Raw genomic sequence first — 20939 nt, 5'->3', positions numbered from 1 at the left:
GGACAAAAACTCAGTGAAACAACAGATGGAGTTCACTAGTCAAAAGGTGAAGGTGACCAAGGGGCCAAGGGGTCTCTCTCTGTGTCCCCCCAGGTTAGCACATGTGCTCTTGGAGGAGCAGGCGAGCTCGGTTAGAAAGCGCCCTTGTTGTGGGTGGGTGGCGGGGCACGCGCCCCCGGTTACCCCGAGAGGCGCGAGCGCCTTTCCCCACGCCCTGCTGGGCTCCCGTCGGGGCCGAGTCGGGGCGCGCAGGCGGGTGTGTCGGGTCGGGCGGCCGGGCCTTTCGGCGCTCGGAGGTAGGTGGTGCTGTTGGCGCTGCCGCCGAGCGTGTGTCCCTCATTGGCGCGGGCCGCAGAGGCGGAATGTTCAACTCCTGACTTCGGCGGAAGCGTGGAAGCCGCGCGCGCCTCCGTCCTCTCGAACCCCGGGTGCTGCCTGCCCTCGCTGCCCCGAGCCCTGCATCCCCCGGCGGCCGCTCGGGAGCCCGGTAAGGAGCCGGACGCCCGGCGGGAGTGGCGGGAGGTGAGGGCGGAGGCCCGGCCGGGCAGGTCGGCGGGTCGCGGCCCTGCACGGATCGGGCAGGCTTAGGGCGCCTGGGTGCGCCTGGGTGGCCCTCCTGGGTGCGGAGCCGGCTGGACGGCGGCATCCCGAGCGACCTTCCCGGCTCGGGCTGAGCTGGGAGCCGCGGCCCAGCAGGGGTGGGGAAGTTCGGCTTGTCCGGTGCCCAAGTTGGCACTGGGAGAAAGGGCATTGAGCGCCCCAATGATCTCCTGCGTTCAGGACTAACTAGGGGTGCTCCCGGCATGCGGGAACCGAGGCTGCAAAACCGGAGATCCCAGGCGGATCGGCTCCAGCTTGCGCCTTGAAAGTTGGGGGGTACCCCTGGGGCAACCGGGCACACCCCAAGAAACGGAGCGGAGCGTCCCCAGGCCGGGCAGGGCGCGGACCTCTTTCCCAGCCGAAGCTCCAGCGTGCCAGGAGCGAGCGCTGACTTCTGCTTTTCAGCGAGATGGCACTTTCTTGGGGCAGCAGGAAAGCACCCTTCTCCCCACCCCCAGCTACGCAGCTCTGGGAGTCCCCACTTTTTCTTCCTCGGGAACCCAGGGCCTCCTCCCCCTGGGCTTTTCTGGTGGCTTTTCCCCAGGCCGCAGGCTCCGGGACATGCACCAGGCCCGGGGAGACGTGCAGAGGCCGCCGCCCCTTTGCTTTTGCAGTTGACAGATTGCGGGAAAACTTTTCCAAGGAGTTTAGGAGATGGCACGGGATGGCCTCAAAACAGAAATCATGGCTGCAGCAACCCTTGCTGGCATTCTGAAAAAATGTGTTTGCTATGAGCCCCCACGATCTCACATAAGCACTATTTATGGGGAACTTAATTACTGTTTTTGCTAGTTTCTTTAATAATGGAAAGCAGCCCTCGGTAGTGGCCCATTTCGGTGGTATTACCATATGCTGCTCTCTTCTTAATAATGGTGTATTAGAGGAATGGTGTGTTAGCGTCAAATTAATTACCTGAGGACAACTGAGTTAAGATGGTTCTTAAAGGGAGAAGATTCTACTGCAGTTGGAACGGACAGGTAAGATTTAGAGAATAGACACAAATTTAAATAAATAGATACGAAAACAAGCAGGTAGTTCAGGACAGGTTGGGAGTCAGTCTAGTATTAATAGTAAAATTTCATGATTATTCATTTTCAAAAAAATATTGGAATAATTGCATTTTTAATTAGAATTTTGGTCATTTGTAGGGCCTTTGTTTTACACCTCTGCTTGTACAATAGTGAGATATTTGGTAGATTGTAAATGAATCTGAATTTTGCTTGAAAGCAAATTGATAAAGAAAAATGGTCTTTCAGAACAATATAAAATTTTTTAATCTTCTACATTCTATTTCTGTTCTGACTTTTGGGGAGATTATGTGAGTTTTTAAGCTGGAAAATATTGTTTCAATAAAAAGTTTTAGTACTCATAACTCCATAGTAAATGATTATAATGCAATTGTAAAAAAAAAACTTTTTTTTTCTTTGTCTAGGAACGCAGATAGGTAATTGGTCTTTTTAATAAGTCCATCTTAAAAAGAGAGAAAGAAAAATCTCCAAATATTAAGCATGGGAATTTGAATCTAAAAATGGACGGTCAAAGATCTTGGGAACTAAGGGACCTTCTTGCCAAATAAGGAAACTTGGCAGGCTGCACTGTGTATTTTAAGTTAGCACAAGAGTGAGTGTTATTGGCAATATATTGGCTGAGTGCCTATCTGAAGTGAGCAGCCAACTGCCTCTGATAGAGCCAGCAAATTATAAACAGGAGTTAAGAGGGGGCATGCAGTAAATAAGACTCCTTTAGGAAAGCACTTGAGAAATTATAACGATGTTTCATGCAAGAGGTCAGATATGAAGTGAAACTGTTAGTCTGGAATGAGAGAAGAAAATAGACAGTTGATTTTAGAAACTGATAGATTCAGAGAAAAAGGAAGAAAGAATGTGTAAGGGGAAGAGAAAGAGGAGAGAGAGAGGGAGGGAGGGAGGGAGAGGGCTGTTTGTGGTACTTTCTGGACTAAGATTGCCTTATATCTGTAGCATGAGATGTTGGAATAAAAAATCATTTTGGATCATTTGTTTTCCATTATATTCTACCCAGGACAGATTGACGGGGAGAGTGTCTTGTCTATCCATGTAATAGGACTCATGAAGACACCTTTTGGTCTTACAGCAGGGAAGAGTTAGGCTACTTCTTTTAAGGCTATTAAATTTGACCCCACTACACACAGATATGCAGAGTTCCCGCTGTGAGCAGAAAACTACTTGGTAAGGGAAGAAAAATATAAATGCTAGAGCCTAGATTGGTTTGACTGATACATGGGTGCCTCTGTGTCCTGCCCTCATCTGAAACCTTGATTATATCCTGATAGCAGTTAAGTAAACCCAACACAGTATAAGATTCTGGGAGAACAAAATAGCCACACATTTGACACCTTAACCCCACAGTGCTGCAATTGCACATAGGAAATTAAAGCCTCATACTGAACTTGAGGTGAATGGCAAGGAGTCTGGTAATAACTGAAAAAAAGGGAAGAGATCTATTTAAGGGGGGAGTGAGCTAATTCAAAGGAGAGTAGAATGATAGTAGGAGGAAAAAAGACATGATCTGATGGAAAAAATGATGTAACTTTAAAGTCAGATCTGCATTTGTGTCCCAGTGATGTCACCTGTAAGTTGGGTAAGTTGGTTTGGGCCACTTTCACAACCTTGATCCTCATTTTCCTCATTTGGATAGTGAGGATAGTAAGACCTGCTTCATAAAGACAAGCAAATGTGGCAGCACTTGGAAATGCTTGAGCCAGGGCATGAAATTCAAACCATGTCAGTCACTGAGTGCTGGAGTAAGGAATTTCCCACATTCTCAAGTTAGAGAGAGAGGGACACACACACACACACACACACACAGTCTTGGGACACACACACAGACACACACACACATAGACACACAGACACACACAGACACACAGACACAGACACAGACACACACACAGACACACACACACATAGACACACAGACACACACAGACACACAGACACAGACACACACACACAGACACACACACACAGACAGACAGACACACACACACACATACACACACACACACACACACTTGTCCTTGACAACCTGCCCTGTTCCCCACCATCCTGAATGCATCAGCAGGGCTAGGCGATTTCTACAGTAGCTCTCCTGCCTTGAGCATAAGGATCTCTAGTGTAACTTTGTGTACTCTGTGTTTATATGCAAGTAGGTGATATTCTTGGGAGCAAGGGACAGGGGAGGAAGAGTATGAGCATGTAAATATCTTGATGAAGAATGGGAAAGTTGTACTAATAGGGAGAAGTTGCAACCTGAGGCTCCCCAAAATAATTTGAAACCATTCTTACAGCTGGTTTTGAGTAGTTTATCTTGAGGATAAGTGTCCTTCTTTCTGGAGTCTTCTCTGGGCTTACACAAGGGGAATTACGAAGAGAAGGCAAATTTTGCTCTGTGTAGGCTATGGAGTAAATCTTTGTTTAGTAAACTTTCTGAGAAAGGACTAGGGAATAGGTCATCATCTGGAGCTTTAATTTTCTATGTTTATACTATGGCTCTCTGTCTCAGAAGTTGTTTGCCATTGGAGTTTTTTTGTTTTGGAAATGAAGAATAGAGGAGAGTTGTAGGATAGAAATCTAGAATGTGGCTCTCATTATCCTAGCTAGTTAAGAAAGATGATCCAGTCCTATTCATTATTCCCATCACTGACATTGATCTCTGTGCTCCATTCTCAATGTCTGCTTCATGGCTGCATCCCGGGGCAGAGCAGAAGGACCATACATTCTGCAGATGAGTAGGCTGAGTAGCTGTGTGCACTTGGGGTGGGCATAGAGCTCACAGCACCACCCATTCTGCTCTTCTGACAAGGCAGGCATCTCATCATACCCAATTGACCACTTCAATTATGGAGACTTTAGTGCCAAACAATAGCACATTTTCTTGTTCAGGCAACTCTGATAACCAGGAATTCCTTCTGGAATGCTATTTAAAAGTAACTATACTTTTGGTTAATAATAATTAATAACAATAACAATAATAAATAATAATAAGGTAAGATCTCCAGTTTTAACATTCCTAGTTTCTTTCAGCTGACATTAATATTTCCACGTTTGAAACATGTATTTAGGGCCCGGAGAGATAGCACAGTGGTGTTTGCCTTGCAAGCAACTGATCCAGAACCAAAGGTGGTTGGTTCGAATCCCGGTGTCCCATATGGTACCTCGTGCCTGCCAGGAGCTATTTCTGAGCAGACAGCCAGGAGTCACCCCTGAGCACCGCCGGGTGTGGCCCAAAAACCAAAGAAAAAAAAAAGAAACATGTATTTACCTTTGTGAGGAAACATTCACTCTAGTTAATTAGCCCTAAGTTAGACCTGTTGGCCAGCAATCAAAACCAAGATTTTTCTATTTGGCCAAAAATGGTCCCAGGACAGAAATGAGATCCCGAGGAGCACAGAATCTGGGAAACGGAAGAAGCTGCCAACTAAGCCATTCTGGATCTACTTCTGAGCAACTGCACTTATCCACTTCCTGAGAATCCTCTCTGGGCAATCCAGGGAAGTTAGCACTATGTAGGCTCCTGTACTTTATTTTTTACTTATTATTTTAGAGGAGAGGTGTATTACATGTGGGGGTTCCCACAGTTCATGGCTCTGTATTCAGAGATTACTCTTTTGGGGCTTGAGGACCATATATGTTGGTCCTGGGGATCAAACTCTTGGATGCATGCAAGGCAGACATTTTATTCACTGTATTATTGCTCTGGCCTGGGCTCCTATGCATAATCAAACCCTGGCCAGCTTCTCCTCCTCCTGGTTTCCATTTGCTCAACAAGAGAACCCTGGATCACAGACCCACTTCCACATAGCATTTCTGTGGCATCGAGCTCCTAGTCCTACTAGTGTCACTTTCCTCCTGCATCTGGTAACGGTTGTTTTGCCAAAGAATGTATCCTGGAAGTGTCTTTTTTATTAACTGAAATAATGGAGCACACATAAAAATGTTTCACTTAACTAGGTGATTTTAAAATTTTACTTTTGCTTTAATGAGAGAATCAGAGACAGAAAGAAAAAAGAAAAAGAAACAAAACAAAATGCTAGTTGCTCTATTTTTTAGTTCTTTTAACTTGGCTTCTATCAGGCAGCTGTTCTAGATGTGGAGCTTTTGGGTGCAGACTTGGAGGAAGGAAGGAAATTCGTGGACATGCAGTACTCCATAGTACTATAGTGCTATATGCAAACCTCATCTCCTCTAGCCAGGCTTCCAGATCTTATCTTATTTTTTAAAAAGTGATTAACAAGTATAGAAGAACAGTAGTTCTATTCAGAAATAAAAATCTTTGAATCTTTGATCTTGGTGTTCTGGACAAATACACCAAGCTAAAGCTTTCCCCATTTTTTTTTAAGAAAGTACGACTCATAGGGAAAAAATATTGCAGAACAGTAGTAGTGGTATTGTTGCAATGCACATGATGACAGAGCACATTTTTATTAGTTTATTCACTAATCCATATTAAGAAAGATGAAATGATAGTATACTAAATAAATCTGAGGGCAGCAAAACAGGCAAAAGAATTTATTAAGGGTTACTTTCTAAAGGTTTTATTTTTTTGGTAATGTCAAGGTCAACAGAGAGCATTTAAAATAAACTTGTAACTTTTCTTTTGGGAAAAAGGGGAAAGGAAAGTGTAGGGATGGAAAAAGAGGAAGCATCTAAATTCAGAAACAGTAGGTCCTCAGAGCACTGAGTTTGATTGCCAGGAGTGCATAACCCCCTGAGTGTCACTGGAAGTGAATCCCAAGCACTACTGAGTGTGGTCTCCAAACCATAAAAAGTAAATAAAGTTTTAGTAATAACAGGCCCATATAAAACCAAATAAAAGAAAACTCCAGAAAAAATTCAAACCCATTGTCTAGTAAAATCAAACTCTTTAGAAGATAGGCTTAATTAAAAAAAAAAAAGTTTTGTAGACATTTGCAGTTGCAATTTCCTGAGTTTGCTTATTATGTTGTAGAAATGGTGTGTGTGTGTGTGTGTGTGTGTTTATGTGGGGGGTGGGAGGGTGGATGATCCCTTTATTTGTATCCTGGTCTTATGCTTGCAAGATAGGCACTATGCCACCGAGACTATCCCAGGGTCCTGCAGTAGAAAAAACATTCAAGAGGAGACAGTATTATATTCTTAGACCTACCAGAGTGATTGACTGCTACAAGCAGGTAAATCCTAGAAACTGAAGTATCTACAATGTGCAGTAAAATCTATGTCAGTTCTGTATTGACAAATACCAGACTCCTCATGAAAACAATATCTAAAAGAAAAATTTAATTATTTAACTCCTAATTAGATAGAACTTGCAAAAATTACCCAAACAGGCTAACAGAGTAGTAAGAGAAATGGAAACATGTTCAGTAAAACACAAATAAAAGCATTTAGGAAAAAGAGTACATTTATCTCCTGTAATTGCTCAGCATTGAACATGGAAAATAAAGTAACATGGAAAAAACGCAAAGAAACAGTGTTGGGAAAGAATGTAGGAGCCATGAAAGAAAGCCATGAAAGTTAAAGAATAGATAACTAGATAAGATGGCAAGCATATTAAAATAATTAGGTAACCATAATCTTTTATCAGTTATCATATATTATATAACTGGTTATTACATATTTGGTACTTTGCAAAGGATTTTCACAGCATCACAACTCAGCCGAATAGATGTTACCACCAGCAAGAAAACTAAGAACTCTGGCCAACTCTAACAACTAGTAACTTCAAATATGCTGTGAGCTTCAACTGGAGTCTTTTCCCTGGACCCTGCTCCAAATATTTTGAAATGTCAGCTCCTGGGCTATGCTGGGGTTCAGAGGTAGAACACTTACTTTGTATGTGTGAGGCTCTGAATTTGGATCCCTGGCACCACAAAAAGAGCATTTCTTTAGAAATAAAATATTTAGAAATAAAAGAGCATTTCTTTAGAAAGAAGACTTATTAAAGCAGTATAATTACACTGAAAACTAGATATTCCTTTGGGTTATCGATGTTGAGACATACAGCAACAGAAAGGAAAGGATATAAAAACTTTTTTGTTTTGTTTTGTTTTGTTTTTGGGGTCACACCCAGAAGTGCTCAGGGATTACTCCTGGCTCTACACTCAGAAATCTCTCCTGACAGGCTTGGGGGACCATATGGGATTCGAACCACCATCCTTCTGCATGCAAGGCAAAAGCACTACGTCCATGCTATCTTTCCGGTCCCCATAAAAACATTTTTTAAACTGAATCTGAAATGCCACAGGCTTGAGAAAATAGATTTGGTTTAAGTTTACTCAGAGGTAAAGATAGAGTTCAGACTCATCTATTTCAATATAAGTCTTTTTCTTAATGTTGAAGAATACTAGGACTTTTTTTGTTGTTCTGTCATTTTAAATTCAGGGTAAAATTCCATTTTTAAAAAGCTATAAGGTTCAGCATCTTTAAAACAACAATACTCCCTTTAAGATTTTTCTAAATTCATATGGTTCCTTTTGTTATAATTAAGTACATATTCCTTCCATCTTTCTCATGAATATATATACATAAACTATATTTACATATATATGCTTGATTGCTGAAATTTAATAGTTGAGAATCTTTTAAATTTTTTATTAAAATATTTTAATTGTTACTATTCCAGAGACTGGATTCAATCCCCCTCTCCTATTTGTGCTTTTCAACATTTTCAGAATTGTGACTTCCTTACCGCCTTTAATTTTTGTTATACCCTTGCTCTTACTTAGCTTGCAGTATTCTTATTTCATTTGTAATGCTGCAAAATTAACATCTTGAACAACATTGAGTTTGTCGATTTTTATAAAATTAGAATTTGTGGAGGAGACTTGCCTTTGTTAAAAGCAATGCTTTTAATCTGATGTAATGGAAACATCATTTGATTGATTTAATATATACATTTATTTGAGTAGATGATTCTCTTTAAAGTCTAATATACTCACTAAAGGACACATCTGGAAAACTAAAAACCATGGGATTAGGTAGTAGTATGTATGCCCCAAGATGCCCTGAGTATGATTAATCAGCCACTGAACTTTTCCATCCTTCTACTCATGAGATTTCCTTTGCATGATTCTAAATGAAAGGAAAGAAAGCTCACTTTGGGAGAAAGGAGATGCAGATTGAGTCTACACTCCGATGGAAGATTATGGGACCCTCCCTCAAGTTTTCCAGCTCACTCATGCTGGGTTGCCACACCTGATAGAGTTAAAAACTTGTACTCGTACACTCCAGAATTGTTAGTCTGCTCAGTAATCAGACAAGACTTAAATTTTTTATGATCTCAATAAAACATTCAAGTAATTATATAGTTCCATTCATACATAACCAGTTTCCCAATAGCAGGATGTGCCCAAAGTGAGTAACTGATTCTGGAAAGAGCCTGAGCTTGACAATTTGTTGCGTCATCTCAGGGGGTGCAGGAGAAACTTGCTCTTACCAATTGGCCCACTCCATGCCCAAAGTCCTCTTCTCATGTTATTGGTTCTACCTTGACTCATCCATATTCACTGAATGTGGCCTGCACCAAAGCACAGGGGTTGAGTCATATTGATCTTCTTTACTGATCAGGGCTCTGTCTCTTAGGTCCTGTGGTTTTCAGGTTATACCCATTGATGCTGGGGATTGAACTGGGACCAGCTGCATGCAATGCAAGCAATTTATCCACTGTGCTCACTCCATCCCCACATCCCCACTCCCTATCCTCTTCCTTTCTCATTTTAATCTCTTCTGCCTCTCTCTCTTCCTCCTTTGGACTGAAAGGCACTATATCCAGGAGGTTCCATACTCTCATCTATCTTCTAAGAAAACTGGGCAGCAGTTTTCACGCAGTATTTGCTTTAGAATTTTCTAGGGGCACTTGTAAAAATGACAGGTCTCTAATGCTCTTTTTTGTTTGTTTGTTTTGGGGTCCCCCTGGCAGCACTCAGGGGCTACTCCTGGCTCTACATACAGAAACCACTCCTGGCAGGCTCAGGGGACCATATGGGATGCTGGAGATGGAATCCAGGTTTGTCCCGGGTAGGCCGTGTGCAAGGCTCTACCACTATGCTATGGCTTAGGGGCTTCCTTGGTCTCTAATACTCTTAATCTGACTGGAAGCCTCATAGATTTAGGAGTTCCAGGCTAAATCAAGACTAAAGAGGAACCATTACCACCAACTTTAATTAAGATGAAGGTGTTGGGGTTGCATTTTTCTACACCCCTCCTCTCCTCAGAAAATTTCCCAAGGCTCTTTATCTTATTTAGTGAATTTTTCCATTTCTAAGGGACTTTCATGAGGCAAACAAACATTAGGTGTTTGAAAAACTAAACAGCAAAAACAGCACTGATAATTCTAGGAGAAACGAGTAGTTCAAGAAAGAAGTCATTGAATTCTTTGTAGCACTGCTGGGAACCATTTTTACTTTAACTGCTGTAATCCTTGAATAACGATTTAGCCCTTTTTAGGGGTAATCTGAGAGAACTGGCAAGTGATACATACGTATATGTAGGCAGGTTGGTAAAGGGTGGTATGTAACTAACTCCATATCTTCCACGAGAAAAATAAATGAATATTATCTTTCCTGAGGAGTTGAAATTATTTTCCTCTAATGAGAGAATTGGGTGTGGAGAGGAGTAGAGCAGGAAGACTTCTGTGTATTATTATGAGGTGGGTAGTCTTTGTGTTTATCATACTCTGATAAAAGTAATAAGTATAGATTATGGGTCTAGAATCTGTAGCACTGAGCAAATCCTGTAAGTAGTGTTTTGCATTTTGCTGAAGTTACATTTCGCATATGCTATAGGCCTCATTGGTACATTCTTAAATTTTACCCAAGCTTTAAATTTCTCTTTGCTTAACACTGGATGATTTGAAGCAGACAAATAATATGATAAATTGTTGCTATTGCAAATATATGCATAAAGTGAATCTGAACACTATGGTTTCCTCCCCACAATCCCCAACCCCCTCCCCCCACATGTTTCTATGTAGATTCTAAATGATCTTTTAAGGATTAGCAAACAATTTTCTTATTTTCTCTCCAAAGCAGAAAAATTTGACTGCACAAGAAATTGGCATTTTTGGGCTGGAGAGTTTGTACAGGGATTAATGCTTTTGCTCCCTTGCATGTGGTTGACTCCTGACATGGCATATGGTCCTCTGAGCAACCCCAGGAGTAATCGCTGACACAGAGCCAGGTGTTAACCCTGAGCACTCCTGGGTGTGACCCAAAAGCCTCCCCCACAAAAGAAGTCCACATTCTTCTATGACCTGATGTTCCTAGATTGCTAGTTGTCATAGCTCTGAACCAAAACTTAAATTATGAAGACATTTTGTCAGTTTTCATGATACAAACTGCTTCCTCTATGTTTTTATTTTGAAAATACTCTATCTCACATCATTATTGACAGGGGTCATAGTGCTTAATGCCAAAAATGCGGGATTCAACCATTCTGTGAAGTCTTTAAAAATTGTTCTAATATTACTGAAAAATCAGTTTTGAAGATTACATGATGGCAGTGATGATTCGGTGAGATACAGTAATCAAACCCCACAGAAAATGGAAAGCGCAGTAAAATGCCTATAGAACTTTTACTTCTACTCACCAGCTCTTCATATTTTGCAATGTTTGTTTTCTATCTATATTGATCTATGCATTTTTTCAAGGTGGGAGCTGACCTATTTTTAAGATTTCAGACTTCAATATTTTTCCTAACCACGTCAACAAGTTGTTGACACCCTTCTACAAAATTCAATTGCCATTATTTATCATGGATAAAGTATTAGTATATAGTATATAGCTAATATTTAAGTTTCTCTAATTTTCTCTGTAGGTTTTTCTGACCTACAATTTACTTAAGCATTGTGTACTGAATTTTGTGACTATTCACTTACTGTTTCTGTCCTCCTTAAGCTAGAAGTTTTCTTACTTTTATTTTTTGTCTTCATAACATTGATAATCATGGTATTCCAGATTAGTTGTTTTTAAGAATGACCTATAATATGGGTTTGCCTTTTATTAGCTCCTCATTGTGAGATTCTGTTTTATAAATTGTGTGTGTGCTGGCTGAGGATCAAGCCCTGGGCCAGATGTTTGTGAAATATATACTCTACTGCTTATCCACATCCCTGGCACCTGTTTTACAATGAATTTATAAGCCAGTATTTAAAATCCACTTTCTAGTTCATTGTTTCCAGTTTCAGTCCTTTGATTTTTTTGTTTGCATGTTTTAATTTTCCTCCCCCACTTTAATCTATGGTTTGACATGGGATATGAAGAATATGACCACCTACCTGTAGAATCATGAAACTCCATAGACTGCAGAATATCACTGTTTTAATCTCTGGGAGGAGAGAGCAGTTCCTCTGGAAACAGACATAATATTTTTTTAAACATTCTTGGCAGCATTCTTGAGATGACTTAATATATTGTAATCAAGGGCAAATTTTCTACTCTTTAATTAAGTTAGCAAGAGTATCCAGTCCTGGGAGCCATTTCTGGAGAGGAAAGAAAAAAAACAAAAAAACCCAGCAACCAACAACAATACTCGGCCAGCTTTTCTGTCACCCCTAAGCTAAGCCTTTGCTTTTGGAAGCTCAGCACCGCCTGTGTGCCCCGCGTGCAGCCATGGAGCTGTCCATGTGCCAGAATGCTCGACTGCTTAGGTTAGGTACATTTCATGTGAAGTGAGCACAGCGCAGAATCACAGCATGCCTGGGATGCCAGGAGAGCTATGCCAGTGCGCCACTGAAAGCCTGCTTCCCACTCAGCAGAGCTGAATCCACTGTCGGGACCTGGTGACACAGGAGCTTTGGGGCAGAGCTCCGGGATGTGCAGGCAGGGCTGCTCGAGGTTTTGGCAGAGGGCAAAAACAGAGTCATTTCTCTGTGGACAGCTGTGTTCCAAGGTCTGGACAAGTTGCTGTTGAGTTCGGCACAGGCGTCTCCCCTGCGTAAGTGATTTTCGTTTAGATCCCTTGTTATCTTGCTTTTCACTCACCAAAGTTCCCCTGGAAGTTTCATGGAACCCAGAGCATGTTGCATGGTCCCCAGCGTGGGGTTTATTTAGAAGAGCCCATTCCGAGCCCATTGTAACCCAACTCTCCTCTCTCCCCTCTCCTTGCAGACTTGGAGGAAGTATACTACTTTGTCATTATGAGATGTCGTCTCTCGGTGCCTCCTTTGTACAAATTAAATTCGATGACTTGCAGTTTTTTGAAAACTGTGGCGGAGGAAGTTTTGGGAGTGTTTATCGAGCCAAATGGATATCACAGGACAAGGAGGTGGCTGTCAAGAAGCTGCTCAAAATAGAGAAAGAGGTAAGTCAGGCCTTCTGCTCTCGGAAACCGGCCAGGTGCGCTTATGTAAAAGAAAGTTTCTCCCCACCAGAGTCAGAGGTCACAGGCTACTAGGGACCTAGCAGGACCTTTGAGGCTGATCCACAAAGCCGTTTCCCAATTTCCATTTCAGCAGCCCCATAAATAGAAATCATTGTCGTGTGTGCTTTAGGGTTGAGTTCAACCAGGGGTCATCTGAACCAAGGTTTCTTTCCAGAAAGACCCAATGTTCCCCTGCTGTGAGATTTTTAAGGTGCAGGGCTCTGTGTCTTCCTTGGAATGTGCTGAGAGGGGGCACCATGTATGAATTTATTCTCTGGGGAATTTTTTGGGGTCATCTCAGGTTTCCTATAGCAATGCCAGCCTCCTGGTTGCACCTCCAACCTGAAGCCACCAATGACAATTTAAATAAAAAGTGAAGCAGCTAGAAAGTCCATGAGCGGGTGGAGGGGCTCCAGAATGTGTCTTCAGGCTGTGGTTTGGTGGTGGCTTGTGTGCTGGGACTGGAGTATTCCTGGCACCCCCCTGGTCTCTCTGATACAGGGTAGGCGCTCAGAGCATCCACCCTCTGAAGCTGCTCCCAGTCACGAATTCCTGTGCCATTTGTGCTGATTATTGTTCTTTTCAGTATCTTTATGAAGTGAGCTTTTCTATAAATATTGTGTAAATTTCATTGAGTGACTTTATTCCCCAACTTCCACCTACCCCTTCTTTCTATCATTAACTTTGGCCACTGAATGGAAGCAGTGAATTAGTGAAGGAGAGGCACAGGGCCAGTACACTGGCTTCCCAGCAGTGGTGTGGAGATTGGGGGGGGGGGTGGAGTGGGTGTCTCCTTTGTGCAGTGCTTGTTGAAGCCAGCGCAGAAGGGGCTCAGTACACTGTACCATGGGCCCACCAGTAGGCAGGAAAGCCCTCAAGTAGGGAGAATTTCTCTTCACTGATGTACTTTGATTATTGAAGTAATCAAACCAAATCTGAGATTTTTGTACTTTGACTTGACCTATCTCCTTTTATAAGTGAACTATTTTTTTTAGAGGTGGTGTTGGGCCACAGTTGGCTGTGCCCAGGGTTTACTCCTGGCTCTGTGCTCTAGTACTTGACAATAGGAGAGGGACCATATGGGGTACTGATGATCTACCAGACTTGAACCACATGCAAGGCAAATGCCTTACCCACTTTTTTAGTGAACTTTTTTTTTTTTTGAAGGGGGGAGGCCACACCCGTTTGATGCTCAGGGGTTAATCCTGGCTAAGCGCTCAGAAATTGCCCCTAGCTTGGGGGGACCATATGGGACGCCGGGGGATCCTAGCGCTTACAAGGCAGACACCTTACCTCTAGTGCCACCTCGCCGGCCCCATTCTTCAGTGAACTTTATAGACAATGTTCTGCCCTTAAGAGAAGGAGAAACAGAACTTTGAGAACTGTAGTAATATGCCCCTGGAGGGGAAGTGGAATCTAGATCAGATCCTTCTTCAGTTCTCACTCTGAAATCCTTAGGATCCCAACCTCCAGATGATGAAATGAGATAAGAAAAGAATTTACAAATTTCAGCAAATTTATATTCAAGAGGTGTATAGCTCTGCCAGTATTTTAAACCATTCTAAAGGATATAAGGACCAGCGTGATAGTACAGTGGGTATGGCGCTTGCCTTGCATGTGGTTGGGTTCAATTCCCTGCATTCTATTGGTACCCCCTGCGCACAGAGCCAGGAATAACCCCAAACATCACTTAGTATGGCCCCAAAACAAACAAACAAAAAAAGGATATGAATAATACAAAGCAAATTTGTATTTGTTGGGTGTAAGAAAGACTTTAAAACGAGGGACAGATTTTCACAGTAAGTGTTCACCACAACCTGTCCACTCTCCTGCTGCCCCACTTATATTTCCATATTTTTTACTCTATAAGACACACCTGACTGTAAGATGTACATAGATTTTAGATGCTCTCCTCCCCTGCACTTAGGCTTCAGCTTGAGGTGGCATTTGCTTCATAAGATGCACTTTTTTGGGGGAAAAGTGCATTTTATGGTATGAAAAATATGATACTTTTTCTGCTATCTTTCAGAGACTCTGGACATTGACATAAGAAAGCACAGGGTGGGCCCGGAGAGATAGCACAGCGGCGTTTGCCTTGCAAGCAGCCGATCCAGGACCAAAGGTGGTTGTTTCGAATCCCGGTGTCCCATGTGGTCCCCCGTGCCTGACAGGAGCTATTTCTGAGCAGACAGCCAGGAGTAACCCCTGAGCACCACTGGGTGTGGCCCAAAAACCAAAAAAAAAAAAAAAAAAAAAAAGAAAGCACAGGGTGAAAGCAGAAATCTTAATCTGTTGAGTCCTGTTTTAGTGTAGCTCTTTAACCTTAGTGTGTATCCTTCAGAAATCGAGATGATTACAGTCAACTGCAGGAGCCTGACTCATAAACTTGGAAGTGGGAGAAACTGAAACTCATTTTCAGCTCTGAGGCTTGCTTTAGTCTGTGACTCTCTGTGATGGGGACATAATAGATTATTGCAAAACATTCCCCACAACGTGAGTGGTTAAGACGTAAAAAATTTTGTCCTGGGTTTGGCAATTACAGAAAAGGAGCCATTATTTCTTATGTAAATCAGTGCTTTAGACTTTATGACCTGTGCCTTTGGCTTGTGGATTTGGTGTTTTCTTTTTAAAAATTATGTTTTGTTTGATTTTTGGGGTTTTTTTTGGCCACAACCAGAGGTGCTAAGGAGTTACTCCTGGCTCTGTACTCAGGTCATTCCTGGTGGTGCTCTGGAGACCCTATAGGATGTTGAGGGTGGCTGTGTGCAAGGCAGATGCTGTACCTGCTATGCACTTTTGGGCCCTCTTTTAAAAATATTGTTTATAAACTTTTTACGTGTGAGATATTTAGTTACAATTTGTTGATGGTTGAGTTTCAATCAACTAGTGTTCCAAAACTCATTCTGTTACCAGTGTATATTTCATGCTATAGTTTGGTATTTTTTAGGGGATATAATAAAGGTAATAAGCTTTGTTTTTTTTCCAGTTTATAAATTTATTCCCATGCCAGTTAGTCATTTTTGCCCATTTTAGAAGTAAAAGAGACTAAGGAGATGGCTTAGAGGCTGGCATGCATCCTGCCATGTACAGAATCTTGAGTTCAGTCACTGGTACATCATGGTGAGTGTAGCCCTGGTGGCCCCCAACATCACTGGGAGTTCCCCAATTAAAATTAAATTATAAATTATAAAACAGTTTATGATTTTTTGATTGTGCACTCATGTAATTCTTTAAGAATGACCCGATGAAGTGAAAATAGTTACAAAAACTTAGTAAGAGGTGAAAAGAATGCATACTAGGCTCCTTGATTTAATTTATTGTATTGTAAGAGGATAAAGGAAGCTATTCATTTATTTGCACTTTTATTTTGGTAGATCAAGAGTTTAGCAAGTAGGTACTGCTCTCCTCTGCTTTAGTGCATATAATTAGAAAAATAAATGGCCTCTAAAAGGAGGTAAAGTGATGTGCATAATACCCATTGAGTAGCAGTATTGCAAACCACAGTGCCTAAAAGTGAAAGAGGTAGAGAGGAATAAAAGAGAGAGAGAAGAGATAAAGAGAGAGACAAAGAGAGGGAGAGAAGTCTGCCATAGAGGTGGTCTCTGGGGAGTGTGGTGAAAAGGAAACTGGAGATATTGGTGGGGGGAAATGTGCAATGGTGAAGGTATGAGTCAGAATGTTATGTGGAACTCATAAACAACTTTATAATTATGTATCTCACAGTAATTCAATTTAAAATTTTTTAAATTAAAAATATACAGGGCCAGAGAGATAGCACAGCAGTAGGGCATTTGCCTTAGATGCAGAAGGACGGTGGTTGGAATCTCGGCATCCCATATGGTCCCCCGAGCCTGCCAGGAGCGATTTCTGAGCATAGAGCCAGGAGTAACCTCTGAGCGATGCCGGGTGTGACCCAACACCCCCCCCCCAAAAAAAAAATAACAGCCTGTTACTTTAAAAACATAGTAGGTCTTTAAAATTGTATTAAGAACAACGTATCTAGTGAAAAAAAATAGAAACATTAATATCATGAACTTTAGCATTTTCTTTTTTCTAAACTCATCTCCTATTAAGACTTACAATACTTATTTTCTCCTCTATATTATAGTTTACTGATTGTATTTATATTTCATATGTTTATGATATTTACTGATACTTATTGTTCTTAGTTATAAGAATAAATCGCAAATGCTTTATACCTTTATTCTATATGTTTTATGCTATATACCTTTATCCTTAAATATTTTAGCATCTTCCAAGAACACAGTGACAATGCGACATTGAAATAATAATATTGCCTGTTATATAGTCTGTTCAAATTTTCTTAGTTGTTACAATCATAGTCTTTTTTTCTTATGGCAGTTTTTCATTTCTCCCTGCTCAGATCCAATCCAGGATCACTATTACATTACATCTGTTTAGTCTTCTTTACTCTGAAACCATTTCTCTGCCCATTTTATTTTCTTCTTAAACTTTGACTTTGAGGGGGAAGCTCTCAACTGTTGTGCAGGAGCCCTGGGTGCTACTGATGATCCTTGAGCTACCAGACAACATTTGAATGTAGGGGCTCAAGAAGGCTGTGCTGCTCAGGCCGTGTGGTGCTGGCCACAAACCAGGGCACACACCAGGGCCATCCTGGTGGTGCTGGGTCCTCCAGGGGTTGACCCAGGAATTCTTAGGGGACCATGTGATACCAGGAATCAAACAAAGGTTAACTGCCTGCAAGACAAGTGTTTTAATCCCTGTTATATCTGTCTGACCCCAGACTTTGACACTTTCAAAAAAGTGGAGGAAAGTTTTATAGAATGTCCCTTATTTGGGAATTTCTCTGATTTTCCTTTCCTCCTACCTAGATAATGTTATTTAATGTATCAGAAAGTTTTAGTGTGGCCAGGGATTCAGCTTGAGGTTAGAGTGTACTAGTCTTCTATATGTGAGGTTCTGGGTTTGAGCTTTGACATTGGAAAATAAAAATAAAAACAAGTCCAACCTAAAGTGGTTTGGGGCTTAGCTCAAAAGGCTAGTATGTCTGTTCCGCATGAAACTAACCTATGTTCCATATCCAGACCTACATGGTCCCCAGGCACTATTTGGAGAGATCCTGAGTTCTGAGTCAAAAGTAGTCACAAGCACTGCTAGGTGTGACCCCCAGAACAAAACAATTCTTCTGTGTTTCACCAGCCAGGGTGGTGTTTCAATGGCGGAATTCATTTCTTACTTATACTTGGAGGACCTAGATTTGATCCTAGCACCATCAAAAGAATTTTATCCTAAGATTTCAGGAAGATAGCCGAATATACTGGAACATGTATTATATATAGGAGGCACAGGATCTATCCCTGGCATCACATGGTTGAGTGTTGCTGGGTGTAGCCTAGAAACAAATAAAGCAAAACAAACAAATTACCTAAAAATATTTTGTTAAGTGGTGCAAGCCATTTATAAGACATCATCATATGATCACTAGTGTTTGCTTAGTGTTTGAATTTTTCTTATATCTTTTTTCCCCTATATTTTTATGTAATGATACTTTTGTTTTATATGCTTGTTTGTGAACTATACTCTGTGGTGTTCAAGCTTTCATCTCTAGGGATTTGCACTTAGGGATCACTCTTGGCATCACTTGGATCACTCAGAGCATATGGTTATATATGTAATTAAACTCAGGTTGGCCACATGTAAGGCAAGTGCCCAACCTACTGTACTACCTTTGTGACACTATCTACCTTCTGACATCTTATTGTGAAAATCTTCAACTATAAAGAAAGCAGAACATTTTGCTGTGAGTATCTGTCTATTTACCACTTAGGGTCAATTATTAGGATAACTACTTGTTTTATTGCATCTGTATCCAACTGTCTAAGCTTTCATTTATTTATCCATTTTATTGTAGTAGATTTCCCATCAAATATGCCAGCATGTATTTTATTATTAGAGCTCAGTATGTGTTTACAGTTTGATTTTCTTCTGAGGTTCAATTTATATACAATGACATGTACTTGTCACTGAGTTTTGACAGATGTAAACATGCGAACACTTAATTTACTTTTGCAATCAAGAAAAAAACTTAATTAAAACTTAGAGCTTTAACAATGTGGCTTAGTATCCAAAAATGTTTAAGTTAATTGAATTCTCTAAATCTCTTTTTGATACTACATTTTCTCATCCAGTTTCTGACATATACCTCATAATGTTTCATGATTATTTTATTTTAGCATTTTCATGAGACTTTTTAGTGTAATTCATCTCGATTTATTAGTTTAGATTCAAACACAGTACATAGTTATTATTAAAAATTGTTTTCTCTGGAGAGCTCGTATGGTGTGTAGGGTGCTTGCCTTGTTTGCAGTCAACCCAGGTTTTATCCCTGGCATTCCTGAGCCCACCAGGTGGAACCAGGAATAACCCCTACACACCACTAAGTGTGGAGCAAATAAATGGTTTCAAGAGAAAACAAGAATATATACTGAAAGAAAGAAAAGCCATTATACCATCTTTTTGATTAATTCCAGATAAACTGAGATCAAATGGTCTGCAGAGGCAGAAATAAAGGCTGGAAAAGCTGGGAAGATGGGGAAGATACTTGTCTTGCATGCAGCTGACTATAGTTCGATTCCTGGCATCCTATATACTTCTTCAAGCTCTGAATCCCCTTTTCAATTTCTGCCTAAGCAATCCATCTTATTTCAGTTTATTTGAGATAAACTAGGAGTAATCCCTGAGCATAGCTGGGTATTTTTAGCCCAAAAGCCAAAAAAAAAAAGAAGTTTAGCATGGAGTGAGGCTAGGGAGGAAAGGTATCTTGGCCCCATTGTACTTTTCCCAGTCATTGACTAAGGATAGTCCCCCATAAGTTGTTCATGGGCTCTACATCACCAACTAAGTTCCCTGGATGTGATCCTTGGATGAAAGTCTTGCAGCGATGAGATCTTACATATTTGTTTTTCCTGTCAGAGAGAAACCTGCAAGCATTCGTGTTACATTGAAATATGCTGATGTTCAAATGATAGCAGAAAATCATATTTAAGGTTAGAAAATGAAAGAAACATGATTATTTTTACTTTCCCTAGATGACTTGAAAGGAAGTAGAAACCTCCAGGGGTAACTGCACCATTTTCTTTATTTCCTTTGCCTTTCATAAAGAATTTGCTTTTAAGAAAAATCCTATAAAACTTGTCTATTGTAGAATATTGAACTCTAGATACACTACATCATATTTATGGATAGACAAATTCTAAGTGGCGAAACTGGCCATAAGAATAGGAACTTGGGGAACAGAGAGATAGTTTAGGAGTTAAGGCAATTGCCTTGCATGCAATCCAACTTTGATCCCTGGCACTGTATATGGTTACTCAAATACCACTAGGAATGATCCTAAATGCAGAGCTAGGAGTAAACCACTCACAATGACCAGCAAGTATGACAAAATAATTTTTTTTTTGGTCTTTGGGCACACCTGGCGGCATTCAGGGGTTACTCCTGGCTCTGCACTCAAAAATTGCTCCTGGCAGGCTCAATCTTCTCTCCCCAGTCAGGGTTACTCCACTTTGCATCATTCTCTTATAATTCACTGGTTCTCCAAGTGTGAACCTGGACCAAGAGTCCCTCTGGTTCTTGTTAGATGTGCATGTGCTTGCAGACGCTCTATGCCACTCTGCTTTTCCTTCAAGACCAAGAACAGGAACAGTTTCAATGCTTTTTAAGTTGTTTCTTCTCTGGTGTAAGGACCAGACTTTACCAAGGAACTGGAGAGACAAAAGGGGGTTTTACAGTGCAAAAAAAAAACCAAAACAAAACAAACAAACAAACAAAAAAAACAAAAAAAAACCCAAAAAATACAAAAACTTGAAAGTTGAATGTTGAGAGGTCCAAGGCATATGAGCACACTAATTGCTTCTTATCCAGAGGGTAACTATCTGTGAAATAGAAAAGACAGTCTTGAAAGTGACACAGTTCAGAAAG

At 41.0% G+C, this 20939-nt stretch overlaps 1 protein-coding gene across 1 annotated transcript in view; it reads left to right on the top strand.

The window, feature by feature from the left end:
• The first annotated feature begins 387 nt into the window (after positions 1-387).
• MAP3K20 (mitogen-activated protein kinase kinase kinase 20) overlaps positions 388-20939 on the top strand; it is a 199224-nt gene continuing 178672 nt past the window's right edge. The window contains exons 1-2 of the mRNA XM_049773534.1: positions 388-487; positions 12725-12917. Of these exons, the coding sequence (XP_049629491.1) occupies positions 12759-12917 (159 nt within the window). The 5' untranslated portion in view covers positions 388-487; positions 12725-12758. The remainder of the gene's footprint in view (positions 488-12724; positions 12918-20939) is intronic.

This window comes from Suncus etruscus, chromosome 5 (genome assembly GCF_024139225.1).
Source record: "Suncus etruscus isolate mSunEtr1 chromosome 5, mSunEtr1.pri.cur, whole genome shotgun sequence".
Taxonomy (NCBI): Eukaryota; Metazoa; Chordata; class Mammalia; order Eulipotyphla; family Soricidae; genus Suncus; species Suncus etruscus.
The sequence above is the reverse complement of the archived record's forward strand: the minus strand, read 5'-3'. Positions and strand labels throughout refer to the sequence as shown.